Source organism: Doryrhamphus excisus, linkage group LG15, assembly GCF_037039965.1.
Source record: "Doryrhamphus excisus strain RoL-2023G ecotype Guam linkage group LG15, RoL_Dexc_Guam_v1.1, whole genome shotgun sequence".
NCBI lineage: Eukaryota > Metazoa > Chordata > Actinopteri > Syngnathiformes > Syngnathidae > Doryrhamphus > Doryrhamphus excisus.
Window position 1 is genome coordinate 12760611 of NC_136371.1, and position 24175 is coordinate 12784785.

Sequence of the window (24175 nt, forward strand, 5' to 3'; positions counted from 1 at the left end):
ATTAGCATCGAGCTAGCCCATCAGTTTAAATGCATTTCGTTTATGTTGAATGTTAGATAGAAATGAGCAAGTAGAGGAGAAACGTTAGCATAAGCGGAACAACACTGATACTGCCCCCTGAGCCCCGCCCCACCCCCAGGGGGCAGTGCCCCACAATTTAATGATATATTAGCCTCCCTTTAGCATCTCCATGGTGGCAGCACTGCTTTGTTTCATGAAAAACAAGCTGAGGCTCAGAGTTAAACAAAATACACAAGTAGCCTGGGGAACCGCACTCCGATCCTCTCGGCCCGCTCTAATAAACCAACAGCGTTGGACCTCCCACGCCATTAGCTTCCGTCGGCTGAGCTGTTAGGCTTCAGCCGGCACACAGGCAGCGAGCGGCAGAGATGGCTCCTCGCGATAAAGAGGAAATGATTGAAGGCGAGCTCGCCGGCGTCCTTCAGGGATAATCCAGTGTGGGCGCGATAGTGGGTTGCTGTGATAAGACGCTATGGGGGACGCCTGAGATAACGCCTTCCATTAGACCCGGTGGACGTCTTTTCCCTGCCTCATCCTCGGACTTACCCTGTCCCCCTCAGAGTGGAGATCCACCTTTCTTGGACCTGGCCCTCAGATCATGATGCTAATCCCGCACCCCCCAGTGAACATGTGACCTTTCACCTTCCTTTACCTTCCCGTCTATTGGAAGATGAAATAAAGCCTTTTTGGATTGGAACTGAGACGGTTTAAAAGTGCGCCATCAGTAAGCCGTAATGCTGCACTTAATGCTGTTACTCCAACGTAACAGACGGTATACACTATTTCACATTCATCACATACAACAACGTAGACTGTGGACACGTTAGCAACACCAGCTAGCTATGTAATGCTACACTGCTAACATTGCATTCACATTTGAACAGACACATCGTGATAGGTTAGCACATTCGCTGACGAAAACAGAATGATCAAACTTAGAGATCCCATGTGTCATATAAATGCCCTACTATACTATTTTAAGACGTGTAGTGAAGCCTGCTTTTTTATTTTTACAAAGCTCCTATGTGAAGTGGAGCTATTGAACTATTTACAGGAGACCCGAGTTCAATCCCACCCTCGGCCATCTCTGTGTGGCGTTTTCATGTGTGGGTTTTCTCCGGGTACTCCGGTTTCCTCCCCCATTCCAAAAACATGCTAGGTTAATTGGCCACTCCAAATTGTCCATAGGTATGAATGTGAGTGGGAATGGTTGTTTGTCTATATGTGCCCTGTGATTGGCTGGCCACCAGTCCAGGGTGGACCCCGCCTCTCGCCCCAAGACGGCTGGGATAGGCTCCAGCACCCCCCGCTTACCCTTGTTGGGATAAGTAGTAGAAAATGAATGAATGAATGAACATTTGGAATCGAACCATGAGATGACCCTTTATTGATCTTGTCACTTATACAGAAGTACAAGCATGTATACAACATGCTATGCAGTGGGACAAGGGGGTGGACGGCACAGGATGATTGGCCGTCGAAGGAGGGGGAGAAAGGGGAACAACAAGAGAAGGGGGGGGGGGATGCAATTCCAAACTAAACTTCTAAAACGAAGGAGCACAGTGTGGGACTGTTAAAAAAAAAAAAAACCTTGCCATACATTTGCACAAGTAAACACATTTTTACACAACATGAACACAAAACTAGCGTCCTTCTGCAGCAAACTCTTGGGAGAAGTCGTCACAACATGACCTGGGTTAGCGAGTAGCCACGTGTCAATAGACCAGGTTATTCGGGTCCATTCTGGTCTCCCAATCGATCCAACTGCCTTTGCAAAGCCGATATCTTCAAGATGGCTTCCTTGTTGTGATTCATATCCGTCAGAGTGGGAACAACTTTACCCACCATATCGTTCACGACTGGCAGCTGTGAGCCAAGTCGATCGGCTGCCTCCATCTTACGAATTCTGCGATATTGTAACGATCGCGCCCTCCTATAGACGTAACGAGGCTACAACACAAACAAGAAGGTCGCGGGGGGAGCGGATATCAGCTGTAAAAAAAAGGAAACACTGTCAAAAATGCTCGTTTGCCTCCACAACGTCAGTTTAATGACTCCAAACAAACCCGCTTATCATCCCCTCCCAACCTAACGAACTTACTAAACTTCCCACCCGCCAACAAAGACAACCATGAAACACCAACTTCATCCCGAATGTTTAACCCCCATCCTGAAAGTGTCCCAAAGTTCCCCTAAGAGTCAAAGTTAGTCCTCAAAACAGAGGTGAAAGCCGCAGTTCCACTCACGGACGCGCATCCACCTGGCGTTAATCCCTGGGTCCGGAACCTTGCGTAAAGTCCAAAAGCTCAAGCATGAAAGAAGGGAAAAGGAAATCCCATCAGATGGTCGTTTGACAGATTTGGTCCTCGTGGCTCAAACACCGGTTCTCAGGATCCCGTCGGCGTGTGACGTCACTACCTTTTTTTTCCACCAACCACCGCGGCGTGCCAGATGAGCCTTCTTAAATACACGCCCTCTGCAGGCGTGCCTTCTCCCGCAGTAGCCCTTTGCTGATGATGAGGATGAATGACAGCAATGATGACATACGACGTACATATATATGGCATGTGTACAACTCCTGTCATTGTTCCCCTGGACCTACACCATGACAGCAGCTTTCCTACAGCTGAGTCTTGTAATATAGTGACTCGCTTACGGACCCCACTACCTCTGCTGATGGACTTCTGTGGCCATGACAATACACCGAGGCTTTGGCCAATCCAATCAGCAACAGACTGTTAGCATGGCTCCCAAGAGGTAGACATCTTCCATGTCCTCCACGGAAAGAATGGCCAGGCATGTGACCTTCTACTGACCTTCTACTTCCCCAACTGTCCATCAAACCCATCAGGGCAGACAGGTTCCCCCAAACTTGAGCTTGTCGTTTGTGTGGAGAGACCAGTTGATCAATTCCCTGATTTAGGTTTTGGAGAGGATCTTAAAAGTATGAGAGGGGACTCAACGAGACGTAGGAAGCAAAGCAGAGAAGATCCTAAGGGAGGAGAGGAGAGGAAAAAGATGCGACTGCCTTCTTTGAGAGCCAGAGAGCTTGTTGCCCAACAAAACGTAACCTTCTGCAGGCTCCACTGCCTTCCTCCTTCCTGTTGTGTGATTTTTCCGCCCTCGTGATCCCTGCCGAGCTCCTATCAAAGCATTTCTGCCACCATGTGGCCGCTTTTATGGCTTAAAATTTCTTTTATGGCTTAAAAGAAGTGAAAAGTCCCTGAGTGTATAGTTGCGTCATCACGTAAATAAATAGTTGGGATCAGGCCTTTTGGTTCCTGAAAACCTTCTAAGTACGTATCTGGTACTGAATTCATAGGGAATCTGTAAGAATTTAGGCCATCGTTTGGAATGTGATGGATTTTAACGCTGAAATGAAAAAGGCCATGTCTTCCCTTGGCCCGTCTCCTGCTTGGGAAGTGGTCCCAAGTCGTGAGCGAACATGACAGCAGGGAGTATGTTTGGATTATTCCCCGTCTCTTATGTAATGTCTGCTTGTACATGTGCAGCATTACTTATTCATAAAGACATCAGAGGGTATTATTAAATGATGACCCCCCTTGCAGTCTATTACAAGTCTAAAGTGAAATAATCAAATGTTAACTGGATAAACTGCATGAGCCACATGGGGGGGCCTCAGAGCACGTTGGTGATGTTTGTGTTCCGTCCGTCAGGTGTCGGATCGCTGCGTGGTGGCGCTGGTGCCCAAACAGACGTCGTCCTACAACATCCCGCCTTCAGCCAGCATATCGCGCTCCTCCATCAGCCGATACGGTAAGTCAGCGATCAGCTTCGTCCGCTCAGTGACACTTTTAGCAGGACACGGATCTCTGCATGGCTTAACACACCCTTGGCTCAGTCTCTAGCATACAGAACATAGTACATACTAAAATGCTGAATCGGGAAAGTGCGCGAATCCACAGTATTACCGACATAGGGTGAATGAGAATGCGGAAAAAAGTAGCCTATTTTCTGATAGAATGTTTCTTTTATTATTTTTTATTTTTCTTTTAGTTTTATTCCATTCCATCATATTCATTTTATTGTTATATTATTTAGTACTAGTAGGTTTTTTTAGTAATTACAATTATTTTTGCTTTTAAATTCATGTATTAGTACATTTTTTTCATTTATTCATTAATTTTCTACCGCTTATCCTCACGAGGGTTGCGGGGGTGCTGGAGCCTATCCCAGCTGAGTACTAGTAGATTTTTTTGTAATTACAATAATTTTGCTTTTAAATTCATGTTTAATTATTTTTTTTCATTTGATTATAATTTTTTAAAATATTTTTTAACTAACCATCTTATTATTTTTATTGTCTATTTTTATTATTTAGTTTTATTTATTGTTATGTATTTCCTTTAAATTGTAATGTAATTTACTTTTATTAATACAAATTATTCATTCATTCAATCATTTTCCACCGATTTTTAATTAATTAATTTGGAGTGGCCAATTAACCTAGCATGTTTTTGGAATGAGGGAGGAAACCGGAGTACCCGGAGAAAACCCACGCATGCACGGGGAGAACATGCAAACTCTACACAGAGATGGCCGAGGGTGGGATTGAACTCGGGTCTCCTAGATGTGAGGTCTGCGTGCTAACCACTTGACCGCCGTGCAGCCGAATACAAATTATTCATTCATTCATTCATTTTCTACCGCTTTTTCCTCACGAGGGTCGCGGGGGTGCTGGAGCCTATCCCAGCTGTCTTTGGGCGAGAGGTGGGGTACACCCTGGACTGGTGGCCAGCCAATCACAGGGCACATATAGACAAACAACCATTCACACTCACATTCATACCTATGGACAATTTGGAGTGGCCAATTAACCTAGCATGTTTTTGGAATGGGGGAGGAATAATACAAATTAATTAATTTTAAAAATAATTAATTTAAAATAATTTAATTAAAAAATTATTAATTAACTGAAACAATTATTTAATTAGACTTTTTAAATACATTTTTTGGACCACAAATTTGTGGTTTTATGAAAATCCATTGTAATGCGAATAAAATAATCCATTCTTGTGTCAAAACTGTCACTCCATAAAAAAATAAAAAATAGTAGTAACAGTAAGGTAATTAAAACGAAGTCAGCCCTTCTATAAAAGGTACAAAAGGAGGTCATATTTCAAATTGCTCTTTTGCATTGTATCATTTTTCCTTCTCCCAAGTGTAAAAGGAACATCTGAAGGAAAACAGGATTTAGTAGCTGATATGCGCCTATGAAGCCATGTGAGAGAGATCTCCCTCATCCGAGATCCTCAGATCTGCCCCCGTCCTCCAGGGGACCCCAGCCGGCGCCGGGAGATGCTGGCTAATTATCTGCGTGTTAGTGCTGAGGAGCGAGCGGGCGTCGGTGTGACAGCGGAGTTGATGCGCTGAGGGACGAGGGAGGCCTTTGGGTGCATTACTGTGGTTTTGGAGAAGGAGTGATAATGTTAGCCTTTTACGCTAGTCACCATGTACGACTATGTCAGTAAGAATGCTAACGTCACTAAGATCAAATCCAAACAAAAATCTTGTACTTTTGTACTTGTACTTGTAATCTTGTACTTGAGTCTTGTGCTTCTGAACCATTCCATTTCTGACTTGGAGGGCTACTTCCTGGTTCATGAAAGACGCAACAGTTGGAGGTTCTCTGACATTCCCTGCCTTGTCCGTGCTCTGACAAAGCGAAGCGAAACAATCCCTGAAATCGACTAAGATAGATTCTTTTTTTTTTGGCCTCAGATTCTTCCTTCCGCTACACCGGCAGTCCAGATAGCCTCCGGTCCCGCGCCCCCATGATCACGCCCGACCTTGAGAGCGGCGTGAAGGTGTGGCACTTGGTCAAGAACCACGAGCACGGAGACCAGAAGGAAGGAGACCGGGGCAGCAAGATGGTCTCTGAGATCTACCTGACCAGGCTGCTCGCCACCAAGGTATGACTACGTTCGCCAGAACGAAAAAAACCTCAAAGATCTGGGGAACGCCGGAAAACGCACGGCCAAAAAATCACGGGTGGTGTTGTGACCGAGACTGCGTGTTCTTCCTCTCTGCTCAGGGAACGCTCCAGAAATTTGTGGACGACCTGTTTGAGACGTTGTTCAGCACCGTCCACCGAGGCAGCACGCTTCCGCTGGCCATCAAGTACATGTTCGACTTCCTGGACGAGCAGGCCGACAAACACGGCATTCACGACACTGACGTACGTCACACGTGGAAGAGCAACTGGTAAGAGGCCGAGCGTTCAAACTGGTCTGGTGTTGTTTCTGGGAATATGAATATTCTGGCTGAACCTGGTCCGTCCTCATTCTCTGTGTCTCCAGCCTTCCGCTGCGTTTCTGGGTGAACGTGATCAAGAACCCTCAGTTTGTGTTTGACATCCACAAGAGCAGCATCACGGACGCCTGCCTGTCTGTGGTCGCTCAGACATTCATGGATTCTTGCTCCACTTCGGAGCACCGCCTGGGCAAAGACTCGCCGTCCAATAAGCTGCTCTACGCTAAAGACATCCCCAACTACAAGAGCTGGGTGGAGAGGTAAGACGTCATAGGAGAACATCTGTTCTTCATTCTGGCTCCAGGAGCCACATTCACTTGGTCGGCGCGAGTGAATGCCCACACTTTTTACCCTGGGAACCAATTTGGTTCCATTCGATGCCCAGACGGAGCCCGTATTCCATACACTTCCATGCTTTACTCATGTCCAATGTGATGCATCTTTGCGTCTTTTGCATTGTGTGACTGGGAGCGACATCGTAACGCTTCCCAAAGATCATTTCGAGTGAGTGGTGCAATGACAAGGCGGTCCCCGCTGTCCTTCAGGTACTACGCCGACATCAACCGGCTGCCGGCCATCAGCGACCAGGACATGAACGCCTACTTGGCGGAGCAGGCCAGGCTGCACTCCAGCGAGTTCAACATGCTGAGCGCTCTCAACGAGATCTACTCCTACATCAGCAAGTACAGCGAGGAGGTGGGTGCTGGTCTCCCTGGATGGCTGCAGTCGGGGTTGCTGCCCAGGACCCCAAGCCAGTAGGACTCTGTGGCTTTAGGATGTAGCCACTTTGGTAATGGGGAATGATGGGGGTGTGGGGGGGTTGCTGTTTTGATTTGAAGGTGAAATACTTTTGCTTTAGGTGGAGAATGCTCTTTAACACGATATTATGGATAAATACAACATTGGTTGGTACATGAAAATGTAAACATTGAACCAGACAGTTTCCTTGGTTTAAAAATATATAATATAATTTTATGTTTCCCTACATGTATAAATATAATATATATGCATGGTTTATTTTTATTATTATTATATCATCCTCTTGAATAAAATGCATGTATTAATATATGAGCATAATACAAAGCAAATCTGAATAACATTTATAAGAAATATGTATTTATTATTAATGCTAAATTTGTAATGATTTTTTTCCCTTTGGGACAATAAATACCATGGATATTATTATCATATTCATAAAGTATGTATGTATGTATTATTATTATTATTTTATTATTATTATTATATCAATTTCAGGAAATAAATAGTAAATAAATGAATAGTAAATAATAATTAATCAGAATGTAATTATTATTATAATAATGTAATGACTGAATACAGGACAATATGTGTGTTAAGATTATAATGAATAATATTAGAATAAATGAAAATACATTTTAAAAAACGTATAAAATATTTATGGTAATTGTTTTACTCATGTAATGCATTTTTGTCAAATGTGGTTGTAATTATTGAGGTGAATTATTGAGTGACATATTTTTGTGTGATATCATGATTCCTTTTAAAATATTTGATTTGCTGCTTGTTGGGAGGTGATGGCCAACCAAATGACCAAAGATGGTTCCCTAACAGTCGCACGTTGGACCAGTGGTTATCATGTAGGCCACACAGACCCGGCCACCAGTCCAGGGTGGACCCCGCCTCTTACCCAAAGACAGCTGGGATAGGCTCCAGCATAGCCCCACCCCAGTGAGGATAAGCGGCATAGAAAGGAGATGGAGGGTCCCTTAACGGCCCCCCCTGTTGGTGAGGAAACGCATCAGCTTTGATCACACGATGGAGGCCAGCGTTCATCCTCACCTGCTCTGTTCTTCCACCCTTGGCTCAGCCTGTAAGCCGGCTGACGTAGATTCCTCCTGACAGGCAGGAAGAGAGACGAGAGAACCAAACACGGCGCTCGTCTGAAGCCCACGTTTGAACCTGGACCAACTGTCACGGTTACACGACAGGCCCCAGAGATCAAACGCCAGCGGCTGATAGACAAATATTCCTCCACGGCAGAGACAAAGGCAAACAGCTGACAGCGTTCATGACTTCATTGTGTTGTTGCTCCCCAGATCACGGCGGCCTTGGAGCAGGACGACCACGCCAGGAAACAGCGTCTGGCCTACAAGGTGGAGCAGCTCATCGGTGCCATGTCCCTGGAGAGTTGAGGGCGGGTGTGCGAGGGCAGGGACTGCTGTGGATCCTTTCCAGATCTTGCAATACGGGATCGCTTTGGTTGGCGTCCAGAAAGCCGTCCATCGTGGCACATGACCCCTGAGGTTCTAAACGAGGATGGCGCATCAGCATGGAAGGACTTATTTATTTATTGATGTTGTTTCTCGGGACAATAGTGTGTGTGCGTGTGGGACAAACGTTGAGGAGATCTCACGCTGGACTGCTGCATTCAGATTTTATTTTTGTACTCGGACCTTTGATTCCCAAGGATTCCCAAGGATTCCCAAGGATTCTGGCGCTCTCCTTCGAATGGAAGCAGGACAAAAGATGAAAGGAAAGGGACGGAGGCGGCGAGCTAGCAAGGAGACATCGACCAGTCCACTCGGCGAACCTTGACGAGGCCGCCTGTTAATGTAGCAGCGTCGATGAAGTGAATGTAGAGAACCTCCGGGACGTTTTACGGAACTCGCCAAGAGCTTCCCAGACCTCCAAAGCACTTCCCTGGACCACCAAATCCTCAGTTTTATCGCATCCTTTTGCTTCTTCTGCAAGCACATGCGTCCACCATCCATCCGTCAGCCAAGCGATCGATCCAAGTGCCAACACGTCGAGTCAGCCAGTCGCAGTGTTCGATGGGACCGCCGCCGATGTCTTGGTCGACCGAGTGCCAAAATCGGTTTATGCTTTACAAGTGGAGAGTCGAGCACGCAGGTGACGCCACGGTACGAAACCAGGCATGGACAGTCGCATGACAGCGAGCTTCCAATCAGTTTGTGGATTTTGTCTTCTCAGCATTCCAGTACCATATTGTCCGAGAATAACGCCGTAATCAGATTCACCTCTGGGTTTATTGTCCTAAACTGCACTTCTTCTTGAGTGTTCTTCAGGACTTCTGGAGCTGGGAGGACTTCTACTGCCAAAATGGGAGGGAACAAAATACTTCTGGAAGACAAAAGCGCTTTGCAAAAACAGGACATCATGGAAAACCCTATTCCTAAAACCCTATTCCTACCTCCAAGTACCTCCAAACCCAACATTAACTCCCAGCCAAACTCTAACCCTTCACCTGCCCCAACCCTAGTGCTGAACCTAACACAAGACCCATACCAAATCCCAACCCCAAACCTTACCCTGACGCCAGCCCTAACCCTAGATCCGTACCAAACACCAGAAACACCAAACCCAGGCTTACACCATTGCCGACTCCAGCCTCAACACCAACATCAACCCTAACCCCAGCCCTAGCAGCACCCTAACCCCGGCCCTAGCAGCACCCTAACCCCAGCCCTAGCAGCACCCTAACCCCATCCCTAGCAGCACCCTAACCCCAGCCCTAGCAGCACCCTAACCTCGGCCCTAGCAGCACCCTAACCCCGGCCCTAGCAGCACCCTAACCCCAGCCCTAGCAGCACCCTAACCCCAGCCCTAGCAGCACCCTAACCCCAGCCCTAGCAGCACCCTAACCCCGGCCCTAGCAGCACCCTAACCCCGGCCCTAGCAGCAAACAAAACCTTGACCTCACCCAAACCCCAGACCCCAGCTTTAACAACAAGACAAGTTGTAATCCCACCCCCAGCCCCAAACCCTAACATCTAGAACCCTGAAGAGCACCACCTTCATAGTGGTCTCATAGCAGCAGGATCCGCGGTTTGACCCGTCTCTGGACAGACCACCCTTCTGGGTGGGTTTTTTTGGCGACTCCCACTTTTCAACGACAGTGTCTTCCCAAGCTTGGCGCCTAAGTATTGTATCCTCGTCATACCTCACGTTGCTTTCACAGAACCAGACCTGAATGCCTTCTTCCCCTCGTCAAGGAATGGAAACGTTTGCCTCAGAAGCTTTTCATTCTCATTTCATTCTCCTCCTGTTTCCTCCTTTTTACTTCCTGCTTGGCTTTTTTGTTGTTTTTGGTTGCACTGGCGAGTCCATGAGGGCACGTCTTCAAGCATCTCAACGTCTTTTGGTCCTTGCTGGGGATGCTTGGACTGCATTGATGCTGGAGCTCCTTTCTTTTATTCTGCATTCTTGTGTTTTATTCTTCCTTCTTGTTTTATTCTTCCTTCTCGTTTATATTCTTCCTTCTTGTTTTATTCTTCCTTCTTGTTTTATTCTTCCTTCTTGTGTTTTATTCTTCCTTCTCGTGTTTTATTCTTCCTTCTTGTTTTATTCTTCCTTCTTGTGTTTTATTCTTCCTTCTCGTGTTTTATTCTTCCTTCTTGTTTTATTCTTCCTTCTTGTGTTTTATTCTTCCTTCTGGTGTTTTATTCTTCCTTCTTGTTTTATTCTTCCTTCTTGTTTTATTCTTCCTTCTCGTGTTTTATTCTTCCTTCTCGTGTTTTATTCTTCCTTCTCGTGTTTTATTCTTCCTTCTTGTTTTATTCTTCCTTCTTGTGTTTTATTCTTCCTTCTCGTGTTTTATTCTTCCTTCTTGTTTTATTCTTCCTTCTTGTGTTTTATTCTTCCTTCTGGTGTTTTATTCTTCCTTCTTGTTTTATTCTTCCTTCTTGTTTTATTCTTCCTTCTCGTGTTTTATTCTTCCTTCTCGTGTTTTATTCTTCCTTCTCGTGTTTTATTCTTCCTTCATGATCCCACAGCTCACCCTCCAGCTGATTCTCTGTCTTACCTTTTCTTTTTCTGGCTCGCGTCTTTCCGTCCACCAAACAAGACATCTTTTACTGTATGTGCAGAGGGATCAATGTACCCCCCCCCCCCCCCGCCCCCAGTAGGAAACAAGTATCCACACCTTGTACAAAAAGCCTTTGTAGACACTGGACTCCTGTAAGATAATAATAATAATGATTAGTGACGATGATGATAAGAATTGCTGTCTGTCTTTGTTATTTTATATTCAAAAAGTCTTGTGAAAATTGTAAGAAAATGGAGGTATTTAACTTGTTTTCTTGGGTTTTTTTATTTGGATTGATTTTGTTTTTGGTATGATAATATATTATTGTGTACTTATTGTAAATATGAAGCACACCTATTTTGCAAGCCAAGGATTGACTTTGTACCATTGTTATATATGAATAAACTTTGCTGGTTTAAAAGTGCATTCGCATCCTTCCGTCGTGTCCAGGGTCTCTGCGGCCAGGGGCGGCCTGATCTGGCCTCCGGGACGGGGTGCGGGTAGGGGGTAGGGATAAAATTGGGACTAAGATCACAGGGATTTGTTTGGGTTAGAGTTGGGGCTTGGTTTAGAGTTAAGGCTGGGGTGAGCTGCCTCAGTGGGACGACTTGGCCTAAAACGACAAAATGCCAAAAGAGAATTCTCAACGGGAAATGGACCAGTCCAGAAAGTGGCTTTTACCACTACCAGAACCACCTGGACCCAAGAACTGACCCCTCTGAAAAGTGGCACTCTCTGCCATTCTTCACCCCACATGAGGTTGTGGGAGGTTTACTCCACCTGCAAGACCAGAACGTTGCAGATAACATGACCTGAAAAATCTTATATTTTAGCAGGAAAATTGGCCCCCCTGAAAAGTGGGGCTTCTTGCCATCTGTGGGTCTTAACGGGACCCTCGAAGAGATGTGGGAGGATCCCCCGCCTCCCAGACCAGGGTGGTATTTCATTTAAGCAACCTGAAATAAAAAAAAAAACCTTTTCAAATTCAGACGTGCTCCTTTGAATTAGTTTTGTGACAAAACGTGAGTAAAAGGCCCAAAACTTACCCCTTTGAAAAGTGGGGCATCTTGCCATTTTAGGGTCTTGATGGGACCCCCCCCCCAGATGAGTTTTTCCAAACCCCTTTGATTAAAAGGTACTCCCATTCAAGTGAAGTAAAAAAAAATGTTGGGGACTTGCAACACGGATGAAAATTGGCCCCTCTGAAACGTGATGCTTCTTGCCATGTTGGGAATTGAACCCCTTTCAAAAGTGTCGCCTTCAGACGCACGTGGTTATTCCTGCTGGACAGTTTTACAGGGGGGCTAAACAGCGTACCCGCCTCGGCTTGTCCTAAAAGACACAAGAGGCTGTCAGCGAACCTGCCGGCGCCGCCTCATTAGCATATGGGGTCAGCAGAATGAGTCCGAGCGAGATGGCGTCACGGTCGCCCAAGGAAAGGTCACGAGAGCGCGGCAGAGAAAAAATGGCTGTCAGCAAATGTCAATGGGAAAAGTTAGTCGAAAGGACTAAAAGGCATTTTTTGGAACAGATAACACGAGTGGTTCTTGTCTTGTCGCACAGGAAACAGGAAACTATCGCGGGGGGTGAGGGGGGGGCAACATCATGAAGACAACTGCCTCACTTCCCTAACGGACCGATTGGTTTGCATATGCAGATGTTCATTAAGTGTTGCCACAGGTGGTCTACCGCCGCCCCCCCGGCTGATAAAAGATAATCACCCCCGTTTACTTCATAACCTAAGAAACCACATTGGTAGTTTTTTTTTTACATATTCAAATTATTAACAAGTATTAACAGTTACTTAACATGAACATTCATGAAACTTAACCATTTACCCAATTAGCATTAAGTTAGCATGGTTTGCAAACATGACATTTTGATGGTGCCAGCCAAGATGAGCTAACTCGCAGCTCAGCTTCCTTTCCGAGTGACGCCATGGGGGCGACGCCTCTCAGCTAAAGCGGAGTAAACGCTACTCCAAGTAGGTTGACTTGGTTCAGTCTATTTTTCATCCAAGTCGTCGTCATACGAAAATGTTGTGCTGCTGCTGGATGTTCACGGCGTACCAGTCCTACTTTACTTTGTTTCTCCACGAAGCAAGTGCAGAGAAGGAAAGATGACGAGTGATCACTTGACTGATGAAACATTTGGTGAAGTACAGTATAAACGCATTTTGAACAAGGCTATTCTGCCGGTAAACAGGAAAAAAAGACAGAATAGCGACTACAACGTTGGCACCAGAGAATAAGTCCTAAGGACAGTAACTGCTGAATGTTCCTATTGCTTACGTGTTCTGACTCCTGAGCTTTGTTTCTCAACTCAAAGCCAACGTTTGCACCTCGATTGGTCTTTCTTTTCTCTGTCTAGACCCACACCCCCCACCTTTAGGCTTCCATTGTCCAGGAAGGTAGGACGCTAGGAATGTAGGAAGGTAGGGTGTACGCCAAGGATGAAAGACTGGCTCTGGGCGCACTTCTTTGAGAATTATTTAAGACTTTGACTTGGTGGGGGGTGAGGTGAGATGAATATTTGATGCCTCCAGGCGGACAGACAGAACCCACGGCAACTTCACACAGCGGCGGACGATAGGGGCGGGGAGGGGCGTGGCATAACAACAACTTGGGATTTTTTTATTGGGGGAATGAGCTGCCGCCGCGCAGCTCGTTTGTGCAGATGATGAAAGCTGGCGACGGCGTCCTGTTGTGTAGCCAAACGGGTAACTACGCCGCGTCTTGCTACTGAGGTTGGGTTTCATCACAGCAAATGTTGGTTTATTTTTTTAAATGTTGCAAAGAATTAGTTAAAATAAAATTTTTGATTTTGAAAATTTATTTAACCTTAATTTGAAAATTTGTCTAAATGCTGTTTTAATATTTCTATTAATTCCAAAATATGTAACCTTTTACAATATAACAGCACACAGATTTTTTTTTTAAAAAACAATCTTTCATTTCATTAAATTCCCACCTCTGATATTGGATCACCATTTGCAATAAGATATTTTTTACATAAAAATTAACTTTATTACATAAATTTAAGCTAACTCTCAAAATGTATTTGCAATGTTTTATACGGTGTGTATGTATATATATATATATATACACACACACACACAGATATAGTTTCAAAATGCATTCTAAAAATTTAATTTCAATGTTTTATACTAGAGAGAGATATGTAAAAAACATCTTATCAATTTCCATTATCTATCCATTTCAAAGAAACATTGTAAATACACTGTACGTTTAACAGCACACAGAAAAGTAGCATGCCATTTTAAATAAATTCCAATTGAATATGTAGTTTTAAAAACACAGTTTGAAAAAAATACCTCAGAAACGCTATTTTGTGCCCTTTCATGTAATTCCACTTTCAAGAAACAATCCCCATCTCACTTTAATTCCCTTCCTTTCCTCGCAACAAAGCAAGCTATCAAGCTATATAGGCACCTTATGCTCGCCAAGCCAGTGGACTGGGGAAACACCGCCCCCTAGTGTTGCATTACGCGCTCTACCCCGACAATGCATGTCAATGAATAAGGGCCAAGTGTTTCCTGCAGGCATTGCCTGTTTTCGGCGGGAAAGGGCATGAATGGGCGGGGTTTCCCCACAGAGCAGGGAGAAGACAAATGAAAGAATAAACGGAATGAATGAGCAGCAACTCGACACAGGATGTTGGATGGATTGGGGGGGTGACTTTAATGAGCACAGCATGAACAACAAAAACAAGAAGCTCCAATGGGATTTTCAAGCTCATCCACCGGAGAATATCATTTTTATTTATATACACACACACACACATCCTTCCATCCATCCATCCACTCACCCCCATAAATGTTGTCACCCCAGCCCATCCTCACCAAATATTTCATTTTCACTGTTTCATTCACGTTTTTGTTTAAATATATTTGGAGAACAATTCCCAAAATAAAGCAAACCAAAAGGCGGCTGTTGGATGTGACGTCACGGCGGCAGAATAAAACCTCGCTCCTCAGCAGAACTGAAAGATTCAAGATTGAAATTCATCTTTCAGCAGTTGAAACATATTCATACATTCTTAGTCCTATTCATTGTTACTACTACTACTGTTAATAATAATAAAAGCTATTATACAGGTTGCCGTTTAAAACCAACACACAATGTTTGTCTCTGCTGCCATCCAGTGGTGACATCTGGTACGTGACGCTAAACTGTTTTATTTGTATGGGGGGGATACATTTTTGTTCCAAATATGTTTGGATTTTAATCAACTATACATTTAATAAAAATATATTTTTAAAAAGTAGTATCACACATTTGTAAATTTTCCCTTACAAATATGAATACTTATTTTAGTGTTATGAATACATTATAACTATGGAATGATCTATATTAGACTGCTGTATGAGTTCATATATTGTACAAATATTTGTATATTTAGAGATTGTTTCACAGTATTTTTGGGGGGGCAGTGGGGGTTTAAAGCCAAAAAATATTTTTCATTTATTTTAATGGGGGTTTCAAAACAATACATCAAATCTGTAATTGATATAATTAAAATGCCCCCCAAATGACCTAATATTTTTCATTATGTAGCAACATTTAAGCATTTTTAATTGAATAATTTACATAAAAAAATGTTACATTCAAAATTAGATAACATTTTGATTTAACATGTTTTTAAATTATTACAATGGCCTAAAGGAACACCGTTATTATTACATAATATGAATATCCTTTTATTAAAAGGGGCATTTTCTACATTGTTGTTTTTTATGTTAATCATGAACATTAATATAAGGAATATTTTTATATATAAAAAATATGTATTATATTTATATATATTTTTAAAAGCCACCAGGGAAGTCTCCCACAGTGAGACTAAAGCACGTAGAAGAGTCCACACACCTTCCATCGATTGCCGCAGTCGTTACACAACACGAAGGTGGTCATTGGCTCGTCTGCGCTGCGAGTTTGCACCTTGACAACAAAAACAAACACACAGTTGATGATGGGAACACAGAGTGGCCATAGATGACATGTGTTGTTATTAAAAGTGTGTGTGTGTGTGTGTGTGTGTGTGAGACACACCTGTGTGTACGTGCAGCTCTTGCTGCGACACTTATTGCACACAAACATGTCCGTCTCTGTTCCGCCCACTCTGGACAGTTGATGCTCTCGGATGGACTCTTTGGTCAAAGCTTCTCTGATCTGCTTCAACTCGGCACTCGCCATCTCCTACACACACACACACACACACACACACACACACACACACACCTCAGAACAGTGGACGTGTCCGAGCGGCATGGGTGGAGCAAAGGCACCTCCGAGGTCATGCAGGCGATGCGCTGAGCAGAGATGTTCCCGCACAGGACGTTCCGCCGCAGGTCTGGGTTCTTCTGGTCCTTCAGGTTGGAGATGCGACTCCGCAGACGCGCTTTGTACTTCATGTCCGTCGACTTGAACTCCTGGAAGATCCGTGAGCGGCGCCAGACGTCAAGGATAGTATTTCCAGGTCCTGCAGTCCTCATGCTAAAGATGCTAACCTAACATTTAGCTAGCACCTTTTGTGTGCTTGATAGGAAAGGATATGTTCCTCAATCTGTGCCGCGAGATCCCCACAGTCCACCCCGATGGTCTTGTAGTCGTCTGGAAGAAACGGCCATTTTCATGTGAATGCGTAGAATTTGACATCATCCCCAAGATGGTTTTCATCTTTACCGTCCATCTGGAGCGCCGCCACCAGCAGCTCGCGACATTTATTACGAACACTGTCGCTGGTGACGGGGATGGGCGGGAAAGACGTGACCGGAGTGGGCGGGGCGGCGGGGGACTCTGCGCTAGTCTTACTGCTGACAAGGGAAAAAAAGGCTTCACTACACATCTTTAAAAAAACATTTGAAGGCTACTTTGATGAGGTTTGTTAATATTTTTATGACTTCACCTTATGACCACGCCTTCTAGACCTGGACTTTGTCGCTTTGTTAAAAAAAAATCATAATAAATAAAAGAAATAAGGCTTACATGGCTCACATGCATACATTTACAATATATACAATATAAACTATTGTTTTTTGTATTAGTGTGAATATTGTAATTTTTATGTTTTTATATTTCATTTTCCTACTTATTTAAATATTGTATATGTACATAAATAAAAAGTATTTTAAATAATTTCTAATACCAAGACCAGGAAAAAAAAAAACTATTTTCGTAAAAAATACTATAATTAATATTAAAATGATTAGGTATATTTTTTGCCATTTTAAAAAGTGTAAAAAAAATCAATGACTTCAATAAAAAAGTGTCAAAAATAGTCTAAAAGGTGCAAAAATAATGGCTGAAAAGGTGCAGAGAAGGAATAAAAATTACTTGTGTGTGAAAGTCTAGAAATGACTTCAGTGTTGTCAAATAGTGTTTGTGAAGCAGACGTGCCATAGATGGCATCTAGTGGCTTGGTGCAGCATCACAGCATACGTGTCAGACATGGACAAAGATGAAATACTAGAGGGACGCCATGCCGACATCACGGCCTCCACACATAGTACAAATATAGTTCCATACGAGACAGTCAACGCGACACACCTCTTCTCACTGCTGCAAGAGTCCTTGGAGGTGGACGTCGTCCTCACAGGAGAGCCATCTTTTTTCTTCTCCTCGGCTTTCCCCTCAGAAGCATCTGACACACACACGTCTTTCAGTAAGGACGTCCAGATGTCAAAAGCTACAACTCCATTCATGAATCCTCATACGGTTTCTCCTCCAATAGGTTTTAAAAGCAGTTCCTCCCCAAGATGGATTTATACACAAAGCGGTGATGACGGAACACAATAGCTCGATAGCAGAGGGCACGTTTGATGCCATTTTAGGTCGAAAAAACGGCCACCGGGTGGCAGCAAGTGCCTTTAAAAGAGCTCAGGAGCAACCAGGAAGTGAGAGGCTTGGACCCTTTGTTGCAGGGGAAATTTTAACTCGCGGCGCACACACAGTTCAGTTGCAAAAGTGAAAATCGTAAATAGTTCATGGTGTTCTATTTCATGTAAAACCACCATTCTTTGTGTTGTTGAGATTTCTTCCTACAGGAAATAATTGTCACCCAGAAGACAAACACGTACCAATTAATTTCTTCCAGGACTTGATGAGCCCTTTGGCAAGATTCTGAACTTCCTGGTCTGGACTTTGTTTCCTCACGGCGTTCACCGAAATCCCCACACGAGTGGACTGGAAAGACACAAATGTCATTGACCTTTTACTGCACAGACACATCCTCCATGACGGGGCTTTCTTTGGCTTCTAATTGGCTTAAATGCTGTTACTATTGTTGCACTAATGAGTCAGAGCACCACCTGTTGGTGTGGCATGCACTTAGCAGCCTGTACATGTCTGCTGATGTTGGAAATTATATCTGAAGTTTTCAAAAATGGTGGCGCGCCTACTGAAACCAAGCCAACACCTCATTGGAAGCCACGGAAGGTCAAAGGTGGTGCTCGTGTCTCACCTGCAGAGTCTCCAGAGACATGGTCATGTCTTTTAACTCCCTCAGCAGGTCCAATGCTCCATCCTGAAAAAAAAAGGGTAAAAAAAAGACATCACTAAAATAAAGACATAAATAAATGTGACAATCAAAAATGACCGAAGTATAAAAAGACAAACATTTCAATAAAAATTTTAGAAAGTGTAAAAAATGTAGGTGCAAATAATAAATTATTTAAGTATAAAAAAATAAACATCCATTAAAATTACTTCCGTGTAAAAAACAAACATGTAAATGTACAAAAATATACATGTGTCAAGTGTTAAAAAGGTCATTAAAATATATAGGAGAAAAGTGAGAAAGATCAAAATAATGACCAACTAAAACAGGAAAAATACATAAAAGATGGAAAGAGTGTTCAAGAGTTGGTGAATGAGGAAAACGAGAGAGAAGGAAGAGTAGAAGAGGTGTCTGCTCTGGACCAGGAAGTAGCAAACATTGGTAAACAGGAAGTGAGAAGAGCATTAAAAGGATGAAGAGTGGGAAGGCCCTGGTCCTGATGGTATACCTGTGGAGGTATGGAAGTGTCTAGGAGAGGTAGCAGTAGAGTTCCTGACCGGGTTGTTCAATAGGATCTTAGGTGGTGAGAAGATGCCTCAGGAATGGAGGAGAAGTGCAGTATTACTACAGATGCAGTATTTGCTTTAAGAATGTTCATAGAGGAGTACAGAGAAGGTCATAGGGAGCTGCATTGTGTCTTTGTAGATGTGGAGAAAGCCTATGATGGGTCATAGGACATGTATGAGGACTGGAAGACAGGGGTAAGATGTGCTGGAGGTGTGACAGAAGAGTTCAAGGTGGAGGTGAGACTGCATCAGGGATCAGCTCTGAGCCCCTTCTTGTTTGCTACGGTGATGGACAGGCTGACAGATGAGCTTAGACAAGAATCTCCATGGACTATGATGTTTGCAGATGACATTGGGATTTGAAAAGACAGGAAGCAGAACTGGAGGTAGCAGAGATGAGGATGCTGAGGTTCTCATTGGGAGTGACCAGGAAGGAGTACATCAGAGGGGCATTACATCTTAGAGGCCTTGGAGATGGTTGGGACATGGCCAGAGGAGAGACAGTGAATATATTGGTAGAAGGATGCTGCCAGGTAGGAGGCGTAGAGGAAGACCAAAGAGGAGTTTTATGGATGCAGTGAAGGAGGACATGAGGGTAGTTGGTGTGAGAGAGACAGATGCAGAAGACAGGGTTGGATGGAGGAGATTGGTTTGCTGTGGCGACCCCTGAAGGGAAAAGCCCAAAGAAAAGAGGAATGAAAAAATACAGATAAGATAAAAATGACAAACAACATATATACTATATATATATATATATATATATATATATATATGTGTGTGTGTGTGTGTTAAAAAGGTCATTAAAATATGTAAAATTAAAGACTTCAATGTGACTTCAATGTGAGAAATAAATCAAAAATGATTTGAGTGCAAAAACTATTTAAAAATCATGTAAAAAATAAAATAAAAATGAGTGTAAAAAGGGTCAAAATAAATGTTTAAATCATGACTTAAGTGTAAAAAATATGTGACATATAGTATATATAGTATGACATACGTAACAAATTTTACAAATCGTGATTTAAATACGTAGATACAAAATTTAATGAATGTAAAAAAAACTGACAAGCATGACTAAAATAAGTTATTTTATTTTCACTTAAGTGTAAAAAATATATATAAAAATCATAACTTGTGTCAAAATAAAATAAACATGACCTAAGTGTAAAATATTTTATAAATCACGACTTTAATAAGTGCGCAGACCTCACAGCTTGGAGACCAGGGTTCAATTCCACCCTCGGGCATCTCTGTGTGGAGTTTGCATGTTCTCCCCGTGCATGCGTGGGTTTTCTCCGGGTACTCCGGTTTCCTCCCACATTCCAAAAACATGCTAGGTTAATTGGCGACTCCAAATTGTCCATTGGTATGAATGTGAGTGTGAATGGTTGTTTGTCTATATGTGCCCTGTGATTGGCTGGCGACCCCGCCTTACGCCCAAAGACAGCTGGGATAGGCTCCAGCTCCCCCCGCGACCCTCGTGAGGAAAAGCGGTAGAAAATGAATGAATGAAAAACTTAAATGCCAAATAAGTGTATTTAAGTCTGTATGTAGATATGCCAACAAATGATAAAATTTCAAATAAATGATATATTGCATATATTAAAAGAAGCTCAGCGTTGTGCTCCAAGTGTATTGTTACTTTTTCTCCACTACTCCTTTATCCACGTTTGCAGCATTCATTCATTTTCTACCGCTTTTTCCTCACGAGGGTCGCGGGGGGTGCTGGAGCCTATCCCAGCTGTCTTCGGGCAAGAGGCGGGGTACACCCTGGACTGGTCGCCACATATAGACAAACAACCATTCACACTCACATTCATACCTATGGACAATTTGGAGTGGCCAATTAACCTAGCATGTTTTTGGAATGTGGGAGGAAACCGGAGTTCCCGGAGAAAACCCACACATGCACGGGGAGAACATGCAAACTCCACACAGAGATGGCCGAGGGTGGGAATTGAACCCTTGTCTCCTAGCTGTGAGGTCTGCACGCTAACCACTAGACCGCCGTACGTTTGCAGCAGTTTTTCCAATTTTCTCATTCCCATAATATTTTGACTTTATTCTCAAATACGGACCATTCTCTTTAACGTATGACTTTATTCTTGGGGGTGTGCCCCCACCCATACTATTACAACATTATGCTTCTGAAATGTACATACAGCGGGGAAAATAAGTATTGAACACGTCAACATTTCTCTCAAAAAACATATTTCTAATCGAGCTATTGACATGAAATTTTCACCAGATGTCGGCATCAACCCAAGTAATGCACACATACAAAGAAATCCAAACATTTATGTCCATAAATTAAGTTATGTGTAATAAAGTGAAATGGCACAGGGAATAAGTATTGAGCACGCGTACTGAAATTTATTTAATACTTAGTGCAAAAACCTTTGTTGGTGATTACAGCCTCAAGACGCCTCCTGTATGGAGAAACCAGTCGAATACATTGCTCAGGTGTGATTTTGGCCCATTCATCCACACAAACTGCCTTCAAATCTTCAAGGTTCCGGGGGTCTCTTCTGTGAACCCGGATCTTCAGTTCTTTCCAAAGATTTTCAATTGGATTCAAGTCTGGTGATTGACTGGGCCATTCTAGCAGCTTTATTTTCTTTTTTCAAGCTGTGTGCTTGGGATTGTTGTCTTGCTGAAAGATCCACCCTCTTTTCATCTTCAGCAGCCTGGCAGATGACAGCAGATTCTGATCAAGAATGTCTCGATACTTTTCTCCAGTCATTATTCCTTCAATGATATGAAGTCTACCAGTACCACATGCTGAAAAACAGCCCCACGCCATGATGCTCCCACCTCCAAACTTGACTGTTGGTATGGTGTTTTGGGGGTGATGTGCAGTGCCATTTTTCCTCCAAACATGTTGTGTCTTATGACATCCGAAGAGTTCAATTTTGGTCTCATCTGACCAGAGTATGTTCTCCCAGAATGTCATGGGTTTATCCACATGTTGTGTCGCAAACTCCAAACGAGCTTCAACATGCTTCCTCTTCAAAAATGGAGTCTTGCGTGGTGTGCGTGCATGGAGGCCATGGCGGTTGAGTGCATTACTTATTGTTTTCTTTGAAACAACGGTACCTGCTGATTCCAGGTTTTTCTGAAGCTCTCCACGAGTGGTCCTGGGCTGTTGGAGAACCCTTCTGATGATTGTTTTGACTCCTCTGTCTGAAATCTTGCGAGGAGCACCTGGCCGTGGCTGGTTTATGGTAATGCCGTGTTCTTTCCACTTCCGGATGATGGCCCCAATGGTACTCACTGGAACTTTCAGAAGTTTAGAAATGCGCCTGTAACCAATGCCTTCAGTGTGTTTTGCAACAATAAGGCTGCGTAGGTCTTTGGACAGCTCTTTGCTTTTACCCATCATGCAATGTTTCTTGTCTAACACCTTGCTGGTGAGAAACCTTTTTAAAAGGCATTAATCAGGACTAAACCAGCCGATATTACTTTGCACTAATAGGGGACAGGTTAACCTTCTAAATACTGACAAACTCCAGCTGCTTTCTTGGCATTCCAGACCTTTTTACCCCTCCTTTTCTTCATGTGTTCAATACTTATTCCCTGTGCCATTTCACTTTATTACACATAACTTAATTTATGGACATAAATGTTTGGATTTCTTTGTATGTGTGCATTACTTGGGTTGATGCCGACATCTGGTGAAAATTTCATGTCAATAGCTCGATTAGAAATATGTTTTTTAAGAGAAATGTTGACGTGTTCAATACTTATTTTCCCCGCTGTATATTATCAATATTATGACTTGTAACATTTCTACTTGTCATAAAACGGCCGCTCATTTTCTCATCCAATTCTACAATTATCAGCCACAGGCCACACTTTGGAAATACTAATGTATTGTAATGTATACTAATGTATGCCTGAGCCACCTATGGGGAGAGTGGCCCACCCACAGCAGCACTCGCTGCTCGTTGAGAGGAGCGATACGCGTTCTCATGTCCTTCTCCATAAGTGTCCAATAATACCAGGAACAGTTGCTGGTTTGTCACAAACAGCATCCAGATGGGTGAAAAGGCTGACTAATAATCTGTCTGTTTATTTTAAAAAAATTACCTAGACAGACATATGTATTTCATTCCTTCATTTGCTTTTTGTTGAAGTACTATGATTACATTTCTCCTTCAGTCCTTACTTTTCTTTTTTGCAGTAAAATGACGTTAGTGCTGTGTTGTAACTGAAAAGTGACATCGCCCCTCAGACAAAATGGCATACGTTCCATTGTTTTGTCTTTCTGACAAATACCTTCCCACTGTATGCGTTTTCACAATGAGATAAGGATGTTTGAACAGCACATTAAGTTTACTGTGCATAAAAACGCCGACAAATACTTCAGCACATTTCAAATTTAATTCCTTCACAGTCTCTTACTTTTTATTTAATTGTATAAAACAAAATACAGAATATTTTAAAATGAGTTTGGCGTCTTTAAAGATATAGCTCATTGTTTAAACGAGCCATTTGTATTTAGTGTTCTGTTAAAGTGGTTGCAGGTGCGAGTGAGTTCATTGACAGTTGTTTGGACCAATCAGATTTTGTTTTCTTTGTGACGGGGGTTTGCTGATGCTAGCTTTTACTTTGGGGCGGGGGGTGGGGGGTTGTCAAAAAGGGACGTCAATTCAATCACTCACTGTGTTCTTCTTGTGGACCATCTTGTCCAGTTTTTTGGCGATACGCTCCACTTCCTGGTTCTTGGCCATGTCGAGTGGACTCTCACAGGCGTCTCATCTGCGGAAGCTCCATGGGGGACCGGCGTCCACCGCGGCGTGTCCTCTTTATGGGGGGGCAGACAGCCTCGCGAGCTGTCCAGCTGCGGCTTCACCCTCGTTTGTGCCGGGTGCTGCTCGCGCGAAGCACGCTGGGACTTGTAGTCAACTTCCGGGTTCCAGTGTGGCACGAGCATCTTCTTTAAAACTTGCGTTTGAAAGAAAATGTAAAAAAAAAAAAAGTACAATAAATG

The 24175-nt window shown here is 43.3% G+C and overlaps 2 protein-coding genes across 4 annotated transcripts in view; one reads left to right on the plus strand and one right to left on the minus strand.

The window, feature by feature from the left end:
• LOC131104841 (plexin-A2-like) overlaps positions 1-9546 on the plus strand; it is a 183470-nt gene extending 173924 nt beyond the window's left edge. For both annotated transcript variants that reach the window (XM_058052404.2, XM_058052407.2), the window contains exons 27-32: positions 3699-3798; positions 5764-5954; positions 6077-6246; positions 6342-6554; positions 6840-6990; positions 8370-9546. In XM_058052404.2, the coding sequence (XP_057908387.2) occupies positions 3699-3798; positions 5764-5954; positions 6077-6246; positions 6342-6554; positions 6840-6990; positions 8370-8465 (921 nt within the window). In that variant the 3' untranslated portion in view covers positions 8466-9546. The remainder of the gene's footprint in view (positions 1-3698; positions 3799-5763; positions 5955-6076; positions 6247-6341; positions 6555-6839; positions 6991-8369) is intronic.
• A 4965-nt stretch (positions 9547-14511) lies between these two features.
• tcea2 (transcription elongation factor A (SII), 2) lies at positions 14512-24058 on the minus strand. Of its 2 annotated transcripts, none has more exons than XM_078796869.1 (10): positions 23847-24058; positions 18581-18643; positions 18198-18303; positions 17668-17761; positions 16804-16934; positions 16675-16731; positions 16407-16561; positions 16171-16317; positions 15988-16059; positions 14512-15100 (listed from the first exon to the last, which is right to left on the minus strand). In XM_078796869.1, the coding sequence occupies exons 1-10, from the start codon at positions 23913-23915 to the stop codon at positions 15092-15094; spliced, it is 903 nt and encodes a 300-aa protein (XP_078652995.1). In that variant the 5' UTR covers positions 23916-24058; the 3' UTR covers positions 14512-15091. The 2 variants fall into 2 exon arrangements, with proteins under 2 accessions (XP_078652995.1, XP_078652996.1); XM_078796870.1 differs by having other exon boundaries at positions 14513-15100; positions 16407-16560; positions 16674-16731; positions 16804-16931; positions 23847-24057.
• Positions 24059-24175: the final 117 nt, after the last annotated feature.